The following is a 17606-nucleotide window of genomic DNA, read 5'->3' on the forward strand; positions in this document are numbered from 1 at the left end:
CACAAGTCTTTACAAAAACTTTCCCGCACATTACTGTTCCAGTGCATGTGCAGCAGCAGAGCCGTGTGTCATTTAAGAGCGCCAACTATAAATTGGATAAAAGCAGCTTAGAGAAAGTTCAACGCGATGCAACATAAAAAGACAAAACTAAAGAGTTTCAGGTAGCAGCTCGCCAATGTCCTTGCCAGGTTGTTTCTATGGTGATGACATATTCTCTTCCCCCATGTTTGTCTTGTCTCTGTACCCTGAGATTTTCGTGTTTCACATACAGCACCATTGTAATCTATTAGCGAGCCTGAGGGAGGCCACGGCCCTGAAAGAGATAGGACGGAAGGAGAGGAAAGAAATGCGTTCGTTCATGCAAGGATTGAAAAGACGCCACCTGATTGCTGTCAGCCCTGGCAGCGTGACCCCAGGCGAGGGATAGTGGAGCAGCCACCTGGCCTGTGCGGAAGGTGCCGTGAGTTGAAATAAACGCATCAATCACAGTGACAGAGGACTGACAGCAACTATCCACAGCTCCTGCTCTTACAAATAGGCTTCACCTCGATTTCACGGGAAAGACATTCTTTCTGGTTTTGGCTGCTCTTCAGATCGGCAACAGGGGACACTAGTATAGAGGGTGGATGTATCGGGTGCGCTGCCTGAATACTCATTGAAGTAAGTGGGAAAGCACGGCGCTCTCCTAGCACACACGGCTTTTGACAGCTCCGACAGAAGCAGAGCTGAGGCATGTCTGTGGCAAACGGCAAACTATTTCTCCACGTTCTGCTTCACTCCTGCTGATACTACTCTTATTCAGTCTTTGCTCCGTTTCTACGGCAACGACAGGCTCTCGCTTCCTTCACGCTGTTTACAACAGACCAAAATTGTGCTCTTTTTCACCTTATCTCTTTATACTCTCACCTGGCCCCTCTCACCGTGATTGCGCGGCGCACTCTACCTTTACTCATTTCTCCTCTCGGTAGATGGAGGTGAATGTTAATGTGAGGCCGCAGTCCTCTGCACTCTGCAGTACTCACTGAAAACCTCATCTGGACACCGGGTGCTAGTGCATTCATGCAGCAGCACCATCCAAAGGCTAAGGAGAGAGAAGAGGAGCACTGTGCACACAATTTCATGGGATCAAGAGTAGCGTACGACCCGTGCTACATGTCATTACGTCTCGCACTGCCCGTTATCTTCATCGGTTACTCTCTTGTCTTGAAGTAGTCTAGCGGCGCACAAGCATATTCGCTTCACAGGGTCAAAGAATAACATTCGTCTCAAACTATACATAATTTACATAAAATCGTCTACAAGTAAAACACTTGTAGACAGAGTTCCTCTCTCGAAACAAGCCGTGTGACATGTTGAGATATTTTGTGCTTGGCTGCTGAAAATGAAAGAAAATGTGCTGTTGAGACTTCTAAGCAACAAACATCTGGTTTCCACTCCACCTAAGGGAAGTGTTTGCGGATGTTTTCTCCCTCGCTTTTTTGTAGCATAATAGCACAGCCCCCTGCAGTAAAACATAATAGGGAAACTCAGCAGATGATTTAAATGCCCATGGTGAAAAAGCCTGATAAACTTCCACTCATCTGTTCATCATGAGACTCAAAGATATGGTTTTCTTTGGAAATTATATGGCAACGTAACATAAATGACTTCACAGATTTATAAAATGTAACAAACAGGTGGGCAATAATACATCCTGAGGATGATCATTTGGAGTGAAAAGAGAATTTCTATAATTGATTCAAGTTTTAACTTATGTATAACAGTTTTAGAATCATTTCAACCCTCATTGTGAAGCTTGCTTTAGTTTTACAAGAAAATGAGTTCTGCATCAAGCTTAAGGGTGCATTATTTTCTTAATTCTTATTTAAGTAGGTACGACTCCCATAACATAAATAAAATGTAAAAAATACCGACTACCCCTCAGCCCTCGAATAGACACACCTATGGTACGGTATGGTAATTTTAAAATCCTAGATGGCGTCCTTTGTCAGTTTTCGACTTCACAGGATTTTCAAAAAACTTGAACTTCACTGAGATTCTATTGAGTTGTTTTTCTATCCTACTCGTGTTATGTGAAACTAGAATGAGAGCACCTTAGTTGCCCAGCCCTAAACTCAATATGTTAAAATGCGCTATATGTTTGTGCTGTTGTGGGTTTTAAAAATATTTCATCAGCCTAAAAAGAGACTGTACCAGCTTCCTCTAAAACGACTTTCTTACCTCACAGCTGGTCCAACATACGGTAAAGCTTAAAGCTACTTGATGTTCAGTATGGCTAAGCTTTCAGTCCAAACTACTATAGATACAAATGATTGCTGTCACATGTTGTGCTAGATAATATTCTAGAGAAACCAGGCTTGCAAGGCTCCTTGCTGCCGTTAGCGTCCTGGATAGTGAGTCCGACTTCACCCACCCACCACAACACCCCTGAACATCAATAAATTTACACATTACACAACTGTACTGTGCCCACTTGCAGGAGCCTGTGCAGGATTTAGTGGCAACTTGCGTGAGGCTGCTGCTACCACCAGCTGAAGTCATCCAGCAGCACCCCTCCCATTCTTATGTTGTTGAAGAATATGCAGTTTTCTGTCACGCCACTATAAAAAACCTCGCATTTTAAAAACCTGGTGGAGCGGGCCAGCTTCTATGATGGGGACAGAATCCTTATGGAGATATAAAGGGTTCATTCAAAGCCAATAAGAACACAATGATTTTAGTTATAGGTGATTGTTTCACTAATACACAGTGAGTCGTTAAAAGGGGGAGAAATCTGCTTCCAATGTAACTTAAAAAAAATTAAATAAACTACAAACTTCTTTCATATAAACGCGCTGAGCAAAAGCACAGAACCTGAATAGACTTGTTACTCTCCGAGCTCCGTCGGGCATGTCAGAAAAAGGAAACAAACCTGTGATTTTGCTTCAGTAATCGGTACAGACTTAATATAGTCTTTGTTTTCTTCCTCCGCGCCTTTTCAATTCACTTTTAATGAAAACAGCTGTGAACCACCACCCTGCATGTTGCAGTACAAAAGTAGCTGTTGTTCTATTAAGTTACAGCCTGCACAGATTTCAGATGCACTGTTTGCCGACATGCTGCAATGTGCTTATTTTCTGAAATGACTCCCAGTCAACTGTGGATGATATCTTTAAATTAAAAGGTGTCTAAATCCGGCTCTCGAACTGACTCCAAACATACCAATTAGAGTCTCCAGTCTTTGGATGGCTCTCGTGTCTAAAGTATAAACAACCATATTTAAGCGGTCTTATTTTGTTCCATCCTCAAACTTGTCATCAAAGTGACCATTGAATGTGCCATTTAAGGCTCTCAGTAAAGTGGAGACAAACAAAGTCCTGTCAGTCTGCAGGCACAGTGTACCAGTATTAAACATGTTAAAGGGCGTAACTCTGGTTTCTGCAACTTTGGAGACACTTTAATGGTTATGAGCATCAGTCCTATTAATAAAATGACATTATATTAAATTTAAGTGTAACAAAATGGAGACAAAATAAATCACTCAGGGGAAACGACTGTCTGCTTCAGCTCAGCTATGAGGGATTATTACATATACACTAGATTCAGATGGCGATGCCCAATGAGAGGACAAGTTACTCCATTCATACTAAAGTGCACGTAAATGTCTGTATCATATTTAATGTCAATCCACCCAATGGTCAGCAATTTCACTCAAAAACAAAGGCAATGACCTCATGGTTGGGGTAAAAAAAACAGTTCTTTCTCCAATAACAGATGCTTTTCATGACATACACAGACAAAAAAAACAAATACACTGGCAGGTGGCTGACGGAGGTGGTGAACCTGTGGGTCAGGCTCCCCTGGAGTGCTGCTACCGCAAGCGTGGAGCGGTGTGGATGAGAAAAATAAAGAGCTTTCGATGGGGAAAAATAGATCAGTGATGCCCTTTAGCTGAGCTTTAATTCAAATAAAAATTAAATAAAATTATATTGCACTGGAAGTGAACTGCATTATGTGTACACTATGGCTAAATATAGTTCATAACTGTGGCTCCCTAGACAACAACAGGAAAGAGTTCACAGTGTGGTCATGGATAAAACCTTGAGATGATTGAAAAAGAGATGGAAGGAGACAGGACGCAGAGGGGAAGTGTTGAGAAGTACAGATGAAGGCATTTAGGGACTCGGGTACTGAAAGAAAATGAAGCCTTGGTAGTACGAGTCTATTGTGCATTCGTGCCTACGGGAGTTCATGAAATAAACCTCCCCTCTGACGGACCGACCACTGGGAATCCGATTACCATCTTACCAAGAAAATAAAGTATTTCTGCCCACTATATCTTTCTTTCTGCTCACAAGAGACTTATTATACACCTGTGTGTCCACCACATTGTGACAGAACTGAGAGTCCTGTGAGACTTTCATTACACACCTGGGGTACGACGCCCCACATGAATAGCATACATCAGGAAGCGATTGCGTGCCAGACGTCACGCTGCAGCGATAGAAACATCTGCAGTGTCTCCCAAAGAAGATGAATTTGTTTACTGTGGGAGAGCTCAGAGAGCTTCCACCATTGATCTGGCTGGCGGTGTTGGCTGAGTGTTTGGGGGCTGTTCGAGTCAGGAGAGTCAAGTCAGCATGTCACAGACAATTAACGGCGTCCTCAGACAACCCCACGGAGAGGCTTTCCAGGGAACACAGGAGCAACAGAAGGGCCCGGATGGGAAACAGAGCACAGGCCGAGGAGGCAGCAGCATCTCAAAGGGGGAAGGGGGACCAGCGGATTGAGCCTTTCATGTGGTGATTTCATGACTCCCTCCTGGAAATAATTTTATCTGTGTTTTGTTTTTTTATTCATCTTTGTCTGTCTCTGCTTATCTGCTGGCTCTTCAGTTGTGCTGCTCTGCACTGCAAACCACAGTCATTTCTTCAACAGAGATATTGAAAAATCTGAGGGGGAGGGGGGGGGGGGGGGGGGGAAGCACCTTTGTATCAAGGTGCAAAAATTTAATTGGTTCCCTAAAATTTATTCCAGCAAAGTGTCTAATTTGCAGCTGAGAGTTTTTTCCCCTCCCCTGCGGACTAGGTGGATTTTCTGTCCCTGCGGTGAGTGACGGGCTGAACAAATTTCCACAGGTGACTAGGTTAATAGCTATACATCTGTCCACTTAGGATAGAGAACATCCCACAGAATATGCAAATTACGATATCATGAAATTATGTTGTTCCTAAGAGGACTCCCAGTGTAAGTGCAGCTTAATGTATACATACATTTACTGACTGATTGCCCCTTTTTTGTAGCAAAGTGTTAATTTCGAGCTTTGAAACCGTGCCTATATGGGGTGTGTGAGAGACTACGGGTGGTGGAAGGCAATGAGGCATGGGATAATTAGAAGAGATTGTGTCCCCTTAACCACTTTTTCCTCTAATAGCTGCCCTTCTGAAACGCTCACCCTAACACCGGAGACAAAGAAAAATCTCTTCTGTTTTAGTGGTGCATATTATGCCATGTCTACTAGCACACACAGCAGCTCGGGGGACTGTAATTATTTCCTGCCATTTCTCTTGAAGTCTATTTTCTTCTGCTACGGGTCGGCTGTAATCACATATATAAAACTTAATATAGCACAGACTGTTGAGGCTACCAAAAGAGAGCAAAATCACCCATGGAGCCATCATAGGGGCTAATGAAATTAAATCTTTAACAAGGTGAAGCAAAGTCCTTTCTCACAGCAGTCAAGGCCCTCAAAGGCGCTGCCGTCATGTCGACTCTTCCACATTTAATTACGTTTTTTAACACTTCGGCCTCAAGTGGCTCCGTGCAGCCGGGGGCCTTTGGGAGACCCCTGCAAGACCTGCACAGACTGGAGAGAACAACAACACCAGCTGCCGCCGCGTGTACCTGCATCCGGAGCGCACGTCCTCAAAAGCACTTCTAGTAAGACCGAATCAAATATAGAGAGAAGAGCTTTACAGAAAACTGCAAATACAGCGTGGATAGGAAATCCTCCAAGTTTGTCCTGAAAAGTCTTTATTTTTTAATATAAAAGTGCTAAATGACAAAGTTAATTACAGCCTTATGGGTGTAACACTTCCTAGTCTTACTCACACCTTTCAGTTTCCATCAGTCACATTTTGTATGAGGCTAAAGGTAGGATGCAGAGTTTCTTGAATTCCTCCAGCGTTATATGTAAAGAAGGTTAGTTTGCTGACACATAACATTCATACCTTTATGAAAACTGCTGCCAGAATAGAGAGAATGCCATTTGCCTGTGTGTTATCTTCTCTCCCCAGATCCTGCTTTATGCACAGGCAAGGGCACCAGTTTGGCCACAGAACATCTACACCAGGATGATGTGCGCAAGTAAGATAGGCAAGCAGAGAAATGATGTGCACACGTTTGTATTTGTGTTACATATGCAGAGTGTAGGTGCACATGGTTGGTTAGAGATACATCAAAGATAAAACACAATTACGGTAAATTACATTAATTTTAAAAATGTGCCTTTGCCCTTGAAATGCTCATTTAAGCAGTCACACTCTCCTACTTGACCAAAGCTGTGTCCAACTAGATGTGACCGCATCGGCTTTACTCCTAACAGTCGAGTCACACAACATGTAAACATTTCCTTTTCCTGATAATGCAGCATTTCACGCCGAGTTTTCCCAGCCCAAAGGCTTTACGGGCAAATATCATGGTATTTCCATTTGTAAGCCCCGGGGCACGGCAATCTGGAGGGGACTGATTTGGACAGTCGGATCTACCAAATGTTTGGAATATGTTTCTCTGCCTCTGGGTTGAAAAACACATTTTCACCTTTTAAAAAAATGCATTTGTAGAATTTCATTGAACAGTATTTTTTTTCCTTTGGAAATGTCTAACAGATATAGTAGTGCTGGGCGTAAACAAGTCTGTCTGCCATGTCAGCTGAAATGCTTCAACCACTAACAAAGTTACGTGAAGCAGTAAGTACATCCCGTCCTGTTCAGGAATAAACAAAATTAAATTGTTCTGTGGAAAAGGAAACTGGAGCAAAACACAAGACGAAATTTGATAATTTATGACTTTTGGAGAAATTACTTCTTGTACGCATTTTCCTCATTGGTTTGCTGAAATTTCTGACCGCTCTTCAATGCAACAGTCTTTCAGTTACAAGATGTTTGAGGATATTATTAGTTTCAAGTCTCCTCGCAACTTTTTAGAATTGGATTTAAACAGTAGAATCTACCGGAGGTAGATGTGACTGATACATAAACACACAGAAGACTGTAGTTAGATTTAAAAAAATAAAAATAAATGACTGCAGGGCTGAATGGTTCATGGTTGGCAGAGTGTGTGAGTGGACATGTGGGCTGCTGGCTGTGAAGAGCAGTGGGGGCACTGTAGCTGAACTAAGCAGAGAGCCCAGAGTGTGGTGAAATAATCCAAGCAAATAAAGAGTGAAATCAGCCAAATCGGCTGCTGTGCTCCGGATTTGACTGACGAGGTGGTGCAGGGCAGCCAACTGAGGTGGAGCAGAGTGGATGACGGGTGAGAGAGATGCTGCAGGTGTGGTGAAGAGGACAAGGTGATAAACTTTTTAGCCAACTGTGAGGTCAGTTTTGAAATCCGCGCAGTGATCGGCTCCCTTTTTTTACCTTCTTTATTTTAGGGCTACTAATACCACCAGTCATCCAACTTTTCCATAATGATGTTCTTTGACAATAATTAAGTTATAAGTGGATTCTAATAAACATTTTAATGAAATAAATCATTTGCAATGTTAAGAAATCCCCTAAAATGTAATCGTAAATACTCATTTTGTCAAATCTTACTTGTAATTGGAAACATTTGGTGAAAATGAATTCATTACGCCCAAATATTTGTGTCCATTTGAATAGTTTTGTGCTTATGCAGAGCTTATTTAGAAAAGTATACAATCTGTGCATCCCTCCCCCCCCCCGTATACTGTAGGTCACCGCAAATGGAGGAAGCACCACAAACCAAAAGTAGGGTTATAATGAAAAGCAGACAGTGTCTGTATTGGACACTTTGTTTCACTTCAGCTCTTTGTAGGTTTGCTTTTCGCGGTGGCTGACTGATGGACTAACAATAGTGCAAGAAGAGTAGCCACAGACTCGTATACGGGTTCTGCACAAGACCAGCATACATGCATTAAAAAGCCATTATGTGTTCATCAGCAGATGGACAGATGTCTGTCTATTTGCTCTGCTCTTTTTGAAAATGTAAGCATTACATTTGACCCGCATCTATCTGACTGTTGATATAAGCATCTTGACACTAACATTTTCGCTCTAGAGGCAAGCCCCAAACAAACTGGCAGATGGCAGAAATCTATACCATGCACTTGTAGATAATTTTCCTTAGAGTGAAATGATTTAAATCCCCTGCCAGACTGAAACACACCCTCAACCTTTTTTTCCCTTGAAGCCTTTAAAGAAGCCTTTAGATCGTGCCACGATAGCAGCCCCCCCCCCCCCCCCCCCCACACACACACACACACTTCATTAGCAAAGAGATATACAGAAACTCAGTTTTAGATATTTAAATAAGACAAGTTGCTCCTATCATTCTCTGTGGCATCAAATCTGCACATGAAAGTGTGATAAATGTAGGGATGTGCTTCATTTTTGTCATGCTAGTGATCTTTTTTCTTTATTTAAAATACTGTGGAACACATCCAAAATAATGTATGAACCAGCGGACAAACGGCATTAAACCTGAGGAACAAAACCAATTTCTGCTACAGCAACAACAACAACAACTGCTTCATTATGACAGCAAAGACAGACACATTAAATGGTCCCAGTCTATCCCGGAGGCTTTGTTCAAATTCAAATTCAAATTCAAATTTTATTTGTCACACACACACACAACCATACACAGTATGACATGGGGGTGAAATGCTTGTAGCTGTACAATGCCCGACCATTAAATGACAGAAGAAACGTTTTACAATATTTACAATTTACTACAAAAATTTACAAATTAACTTAGGAATTTACAGTAAAGAATGTGCAAATAGCAGAAGAGATTATAAAGATAAGGATTATAAATTATAGGAATTATAGGATTATAGGAAATGTGTGGTGGTGCGTGTGGTGACGTGTGTGAGAATCCAGTCTTATAGCGACGTGTTTGGGAGAGTCCAGTCCTACACCTGGTTCAGGGCCCGAATAGCCTGGGGGAAGAAGCTCCTCCTCATTCTCTCTGTTTTGGCCTTAAGGGAGCGGAAGCGCTTCCCAGACCTCAACAGTGAGAAGAGTCCATTGTTGGGATGGGAGAGGTCCATCATAATCTTCCTAGCTTTGGACTTGCACCGCTTGGTGTAGATGGACAGCAGGTCAGGGAGCTCTGATTGAATGATGCGTTCGGCTGAGCGCACCACCCTTTGCAGATCTCGTCTGTCCTGCTTGGTGCTGTTCCCAAACCAGGTGCAGATGTTTGACGTCTGAGTGTTAAGTTTTTGCCGCGGTGGTCAGTGTTTGATCTTGGTCTACAAAGCCCGACAAGGCTCCATCAGTGCCCAGGAGCGCCACGGCGGCAGCTGTTATCAAACCGCCAAACATCAGAGGAGAAACAGTCCCCTCTGTCCTTGACTCCGGCACACACTTATTGAAGGAAAAAGCCTCCAGCGCTCTCTGTGCTTTCATAAAAAATAAATGCGGCATCAAAAAGGGCAGGTATCGGGTATCACAGTGTTCGGTGTATGCACAGTCACAGAAGCCACTGAATATAATACTAGTGTTATTGAGATCCCATATGTCTGCATTATTATCAAGTATGACAATTAGAGACACAGCTGCACCTCCTGAGGCTTTCCTTCTCTGTTCATGCGGCATGATGTTGTGATTTACTATACAATATAAACAGGCAGCAAGTCACCCTGCAGATGGAGCCACGATAATTAGCAAGCAAACACAGATAGCTAAGTATACATTCCCCACATCACAAATAGCCGAGTCGGTTTTCTTTTCTCCATCCTTACCTGGCAACATATTCCAGAGCTTTACTTTATTGTCATCTCATGAATAATCCATTTGCTGCGGAGCTTATCAAAAACCCCAGACTCAAACAAATCTGACCGGTTTTTTTGCAAAGGCTGAGAACTTTCTTTCACCCACCCCTCCAAGTAATAAAACTTCCGTAAGTCGTTTGATGCTCTTATTAAAATATTTTTAAACCTCAAATTATCTTCCCAAACATGAATTCTCAAGTGAAGGACTCGAGCGCGTAGACAAAGCGCCCGCGAGCACACCGCCAAAGAGAATTTCAAAGAAGACGAGCTTGAGCGGAGCTGGAGGAACGAGGCCGAAGAGGGGCCAGCAACAGTTACTAGATGTGTTGCTCTCTGAAGGAGCAGCTGACTAACTCTGAATCCTAAGCAGAGGAAAGTTGTGCGTTTTCTTTTTCCTCGAGGCACTAAAAGACCAGTTGTGTTGTCTGAGAGGGCCAGATGGGTCTGCGCTCTGTGACTAAAGTCCGGGCACACGCACACACCTCCAGGACCCTCAAGCTCATCAGCATTCACAGTAAACGCTTGCTGTTTCCCCCCTTTTCTCTTGTCCTACACTCATTTTCTCCTTTTTCCTCTCTGCTGATGGCTCCATGGGGAGGACTGGAATCGTTACTGTTTATCCAGTTATTCCTCAAGGAGGTAAAAAAAGGAAAAAAAAAAGAAAAGAAAGAAAGACAAGGAAGCTCAGCCAGCAGGACACAGACACTCAGAGACTGATAGAGAGAAACAGAGTGAGAGGCTAAGCAGAGACAAAGCTTGGACCTTTACACTGTTAGCAAACATTGCGGTAGGGAAACCAAACACCGCCACCCAGACAGCATAAAGCTTAAGGTTTCACTTTTATTCCCAACAGACTGAAGCAACCTTCCTACAACTGCTCTCAGATTTAAACCCTTCAATCCTGTTTCACATGGATCCTGCAAAAAAGGTTTCCAAGCTCCAAAACACGTTTCCTGCCTAAACAACAGGATGATGTCAAATAGTCTCAGTTAATTTCAGTTCACTTTCACTTCTGCAATGACTCTTAAGTTTCATAACCAATACAGACCGGGCGCATCACTGGATCAGTCAGTAATATGTGTGTGCATGCAGGGAAAAAAATACAGGAAACCTGTTGGGAACACCTGCGCTGCTGCAGTTGGTGAAGCTCTAAAAGAGGGTGAGGAGAAAGAGAGGGTCACCCACATATCGTCGTAGCGCCTCGCTTTGTTCTCGTGCTGAGAGCACTTCAGTGTGCTGTTTGATAAATGCTGAAGTACGCGGAGAAAAAGTAGCAGAAGAAAGATAAAGTCCGTGCAAGACTGAATGTGGCCACAGCTGTACTGCTGGTTTTCTTTTTTATTACTGATAAACACGATGAAAAGCCTAATTTAAAAAGAACCCCGATGCTTCAAAAAGCACAAAGACTAATATTTAGTCAGAACCTTAAAATCAGGCAGACACTAATCGTCGTCTCTGAAGCTCATATTTTCACAAATCTTTGCGTTTTCAGATTAGAAATCTGTGGTTAAAATCTCCTTGACTATTAAAAATTCAGATTAAAAGCAGCAAAATATAAAAAGATAAAAGTGTTCAGAGTTGGTGATTCGACTCAATTATTTTGCAAAAAAACCAAACGGCGAACAATTCGCAAACACAAAGAATAAAGAATAAATCCTGCATGTGCTGCAGCACCTTAAACTGCAAAACCGGATGGCCTAAAGGTGGTTTCAGGCACAAATGGAAAAAAGCAGCCCGCGCTTTGACATCAGATGACAAATCTCAGTTCAACCCACAGGCAGCAGAAATAATTTGTTTGTGAGGGAAATGTAATGAAGAATTTACGTTTCTGTGCTTAGATTGCCGCCCCGCCATTAAAAAAAAAATTAACTTTCTGATTGTTTCTCTGACAGGACACCTGGGATAACGTTCTCTACTTCCCACCTTTGCACATTTTATCTTCCGCTCTCGTCACACAGAATTAAAACCGTTTTGCTTTTGTCTGGGCTCAAGCTGACATTTCTACCAATCTTCCTCCGAGGCATTTCACTAAGTTGTTTTACAACATTTCCACCCTGTCGAGCCCAGTTTGAAGCAATGACGCAGTAAAAATGGGGGGAAAAAGGAAAAGAGGTTAGAATAATTACGTTTTAAGCCATCTGGAGAATTTTCTTCCTGTGGGTGTTTGAGTGACAGTAAATACAGTATAACTTAAAGTGGCATTAAACAGAAACACTCGACTCAGGCTTTGGGAACGACTACAAAACAAAAGCTGCAACAATTTAACCGAGGCTTTGTTTGCTCTGGGAAAATGTGAGGGAACTATTTTTTTCCCCCACAGTGTAAAAAAATAAAAAGCAGACTTTTTGAAGAGATGTGTGGCTCTCAGAGGCTGAGGAGTAATGAACCTACGAAACAGCACTGCACATTAAGACGTTTATGACGACAGTGCCGATGCTGAGGTTTGGTGATATTTAACAAAGTTTTGAGAAAATGGTTTGAGTCATAAAAATTTAAGGGCTAGGCTTGGGTTTGTAACAAGGGGGGGAGATGTGACTGTCAACGGGAAACTGAAAACAAACAGCACCGTTACTTCCTCTATCACTCCAGACTGACTCATAACTCCTAACAGCCACTTTAGAGTTTTGTCTCCTGATCATAAAAAAGGAAAGTTTGGCTTTCTGGTGAAACAAGTCATTCCCCCCCCCACCCACTTACAGGCCTTGTTAGGGACTTGTCCAGATTTTGGGCAGCAAATATCAAAGGTGTGTTGAATTAGATCTTTCTGCATTCGTCCAGGGAACAAAAACTACAGATAACAACCGTCCCATATCTGTCAGCTGTGTCCCTGCCCCTCATATTTATGACCCGGTTTATCCCATAAACTCTTCACATACCTGCTTGTCCTTGTCTTTAGCTTTCCCGCTGCCCGACACCCGCGACGAGGTGACATCACGGGGGATGACAGACATTTGGTGCAGTGGCATGTTCATCCCAGCAGAGCCAACCGGGGGGGGACGCTCACACACACACTTCCTGTCCGGCTGCCAGAGCAAAGGGCATGTTGGTTTGAACTACGAGACCTTGCCAGCACCGCCCCTGCGGAGGACACACATTACATCAAAATTAAACATGAGCATCGTTTTCTGTCGGAGCAGCTGGAGAGATGAAATGCAAATGTGGAGTAAGAAGCAAGAAATGACAGCCCTGAAGTGGTACAGCTGCATTTTAAACACTCAAGTGTGTTTTCACCTGGTTTGCTCATTACTCGATTGACTTCTTTAGGGATTCTTCAGGGGTTTTTTTTTTAAGTCTAAGTTGATTAAATGCAAATGCTGACGAGTGTGAGTCTTCGCATTAGAGAGCCAACCTCTAGAGTCTGGCTATTCATGTGTAAATATACCTAGCTCTTTTTATTTATGGTAATGTGGCTTCAGTTACATATGATGTAAGGGAAGAAGGAAGGAAAAAAAGGATTTCTATACAACAGATATCTGCATATGAATGTGCAGCATTTGCTGGCAGATATTTGACACGGGAGGCTCTCTGTTGGTTTAGTTTAGTTAAAGTAGTCGTTTATGATAGTTTTGTATTTTCTAATTAGCTTTTTTCCCATTTTACTTTGACTTTTGCATGTTTCAGTTTAGTTTAGTCAACTGTAAGAATCTTGGTTGTAGGCACCAATCACATTTGAGCACTGCTGAGTTGCAAGCAGATAAAAGGCCCGTGTGGAGACCCTATTGTTAGCTGAGACCTGAGAAAACCTAAAATACTAAGTGCTGATGATGTGTTGATCATAAAATTTAGACTTGGGTTTTGTTTTGTAGATTTATGCTGCATTTATGTGCAAAACTGAGTATGCATAAGTGTATTCTTAGTGATTATTATGAGGCATCTGTGTATTTTAAAGACATCTATGTTGCTGTATTTGGTGTTTTATTATCAAACTTATTTTACTAGTTTACGATTTTAAATCAGAACAAAACGAAAGCATTCCCCATAATCACCTCTGCCCTTCTGACCCGGAGTACAGTGTTAAAGGACCTTCAGACTTTCCTCAAATCCCAAAAGCACAGTCAGCTACGACTTTCCAAAAGAGAGCCGTCTCTGAACAGCACGAGCGCCGAGTGAGATATATTACCACAGGGGTGATTTCCAAAGTGTAAACCATATCACTGCGGGGGCGTGCATGAATTCACTTTTGTTTTTCCAGAAACCTGGATTCAGACTTTCTGCAGCAGTGACTGGTGGCGAGTCGGTTTCTCTTTCAATCTGATTGAGTCAGAGTCATGAAAGCAGCAGCGGCAGCAGCGTGGGACTGTCCTGTGGAGTTACACAAGAGGTTTTACACACGGGTCGTATTAACTTCAGTTAATGCAGCCATCTGTACTCCCACTGACAGCTCCTTCTCACCACTAGGCTGTATATGTGACTGTGTGTGTGTTTGCACGCAGCCCAGCCTGCCAAACAAACCCTCAAGCTCCACAGTATGAAAATGACTGGATTAAGACACCAAAAAGCAAGCGGGACAGATGGGAGGTCAGTAAAATGGCAGTAATCAGAAACCAGTGCAGGAGGGGGAAAAGCGGGGAGGTTGGTGGCGGCACTCATTCAGGGCTTCGGACTGAGAATGCCACACAGTCTCACTGAGGAGACGATCAGACCATCGCAGCCAGAGCTGTCACTTCAGCTCATCACCGCACTGTATCTGATAAGTACTCAACAAGATGGAGAGGTGATTACGCACCATCAGCAGACACATCAGCTTCTTGTGCAACAGCTGGCAGTCTCAGCTTGATGTCAGTACACAGTGTGGGGGAGGGCGGTGTAATAAAGAGGCAGCAGAAAGCACCTCGGCACCCAAAAACAAACAAAAAAAACAAAAACCTACTCTTAAGTGAACGAACAAACAAACTGCAGGCTTGTCTCAGACCCAGTGGGAGAATCAGGGATGCAGTAGAGAGTGCAGAAGTATCACAAACCAGGATGAACACCCTAATGCACAATCGGTCCAGAGTGTAGCCACTCTTTGCCTTTAGACTGTTATAACATCATAGATGAATATCACACAGCACTGATATGGCAATAAAGTGTGCATCATGTCTGCTTTCCTCTTGCTATAACACAGCATTTTGATTTAAACATGCAGGCAGTAATGGTTAATACACCAAATTACCAGAAAATAGCAATGCACACTAATTCAACATGCAGAGAATACATGCATATTCATTGCTTCTTCTCCCCTCTTATGTAGGCGGTTTATATCGAAGATGATCATCTTGCACCATATTTAGAATCTCAGAATCACTGATGCCGTCATTACTGTGGGAAACGTGCTGCGACAGTATTATGAGATACTCCTTCTTTCTCCACACGTAATCACTTGTGTAATTGTTTATCCTTGCAGATGCTCTAGAAAAAATACATAAATACATTGATTTTTATAAGCAGAGGCACTGAAAACAATAACTGTATCAGTGGAAACCTTTCGTTTAAAACATCCAAGGCTGTTCCTAATGATCAGTGCAACTGTTTGCAAATTATGCACATTACTAAACGCTTAAATAATACAGCCTTAAATTTGTTTACAGCTTCATAATGGTGCATAATAAACTGTTTATTTTTAACATTTCTGTTGGGTTAAATATACATTTTGGCCCGTCTGTTTTTGAAATCAGTGAAGTAACAACAAATGCAGATATTTCACCAATGGCACAAAGAGGCCCTGAGCGATTAGGCGATTACACTCTCATGATTATTAGGACCTGAACCCAGCTGAATACTTAGCTAACTCTTTGAGGTCCACACCAAGAAAAAAGCAATGGAAACATTTTTTGTTTGCATTTCTTATTGACTTGGGTGGGTAATAACCACAATCAATTTTGTTTTTCAATAGACCCTGTAGTTTTTAAAATATTGATCTCTACCAAATGGTTGAGCTGTCACTTCATGGTAAAAGTATGAAATGCAAATACAAGTACAGTAGATAATACAGTCGAAAAAAAATCAAATAAAGGGCCAAATTATAATCAAATTAATGACAAAAACTATTCAGGGCATTGGATACAGTTTATTTCTAGTAGCATACCAGTGATCATTGCTGGTTTTCATTCCATCAAAGGAAACTATTATATCAAACAACAAAATACATATTTTTTTTAATCTGCAAATGAGAAAAATATTCATATTCAGGCCACGTCTGATTGAATGCTACTGTGCAAAATCATTTTTCGTTTAAAAAAATAAAATAAAATAAAAACAGTGGAAATCAAGCACATCTGCTTGTGGTTTTGGTCGTGGGGGTCTTAGGGTGTAGCATTTATTCTGTGGTCTTGGAGAGCTGAATCATGGTTGTCCAACTCTAGATGCTGGCTTGTTAACTTGGTTCAGACACAACCAGGTGGAATCCTTTTGAGAGCCATCGGTTTCTGGTCCAGTAGGGCACAGTCCCTCTTGTAGACCAGGTATTCAAGTCAAGGATGTATCCGAACAGTGGACTATGCCATCTCCTTAACTTGTAACTTATAACTTGTCTTATACAGGTGTAATATAATATCAGAAAGCTTAATTCCTCCCATATGCTAATTATATACAGGATGAGTGATTGGCATGGAATGGTGATCTTTGCATTGGACTCTTTGCTCCACCGTTTGACCGATGAAAGAGGCATGAACCCACAGGCATTGTTTAGGTTGACACATTTGGTGTCAAACGATTTTATTGCAATCAGAGCTTCATCAGACCTGTAATCAAAGGCTCCATGGCCCTTCTTCATCAGGTCTTTGTCTGCCATCAGGGAAGCTCCACCAGTGCAGTTTGGTCATACAGTACCAATGCCCCTGACACCCAAGGAGGTGTGCAAGTTCTGGCCCAAGCTGAAACTTGTGAAGAGCTGAGGTTCTTTTATGGGTTTGCATACTCTTTTTTACAACTTTGGCCCCTTAGCGGTAGCTTCTGTTCCTTTTCACTGAGGGGAGCATTGAAGAATGTAGATCCCCCTTGATACAGCAGCAAGTCGTGGATGATGCCAGATGAACTTGGCCGAACAATTTAAAACCCCACTCATCTGGTGGAGAGTGCCAGCCCTGTTGGCTTCATATGAAACCATGACCTCAAACACACTGTGGTTGAAGGTGGATGGTATCATGCCACAGGACCATGTGATTTTTAGCCATATAATTGTTTAGCATCCATATAGTACTTGTTAAACATGAAACTTCCTGTTTGGGAGAGGGATAAGAAGAGCTAATAGTTTACATTCACAGTGCCTTCTGGTGGATTTTTTTGGGCATTACGGATGTAAACCAATTGGTAGAAAAGACTCAATAAGGTAGGTCTAGTTCAGTGAAAGCCTCAGTTAGATATAGGGCCTGAAAATGTGCTCTACCAATTGGTTGAGCAGAACCCTAAAGGGCTAGTCTGGGTTTGCTTTAGACAGCAGCCCGCCCACTCTCACCATCATCAATACACAACAGCAGAGTTTCAAAAACTTTGAGAAACTATGCCAAGGAACGCTGAAGCTCTTCTGTAAGTTTGTCCCAGTTTTTCCTTTTATGTAACATCCATCTCTACACAACCCTGCAGAGGTTGCTCATTGTGGTGCGTTTATACAGTAGCAAGGTCAACT

The 17606-nt window shown here is 42.4% G+C and overlaps 1 protein-coding gene across 6 annotated transcripts in view; it reads right to left on the reverse strand.

The window, feature by feature from the left end:
• The window catches only part of marchf8 (membrane-associated ring finger (C3HC4) 8), a 93080-nt gene that overhangs the window by 51418 nt on the left and 24056 nt on the right, over positions 1 to 17606 (reverse strand). For all 6 annotated transcript variants that reach the window (XM_023153433.3, XM_076891677.1, XM_004551744.6 and 3 more), the window contains exon 2: positions 12877 to 13078. In XM_023153433.3, coding sequence (XP_023009201.1) covers positions 12877 to 12972 — 96 coding nt within the window. In that variant the 5' untranslated portion in view covers positions 12973 to 13078. The remainder of the gene's footprint in view (positions 1 to 12876; positions 13079 to 17606) is intronic.

The sequence above is a fragment of the Maylandia zebra genome, linkage group LG13 (genome assembly GCF_041146795.1).
Source record: "Maylandia zebra isolate NMK-2024a linkage group LG13, Mzebra_GT3a, whole genome shotgun sequence".
Lineage (NCBI taxonomy): Eukaryota > Metazoa > Chordata > Actinopteri > Cichliformes > Cichlidae > Maylandia > Maylandia zebra.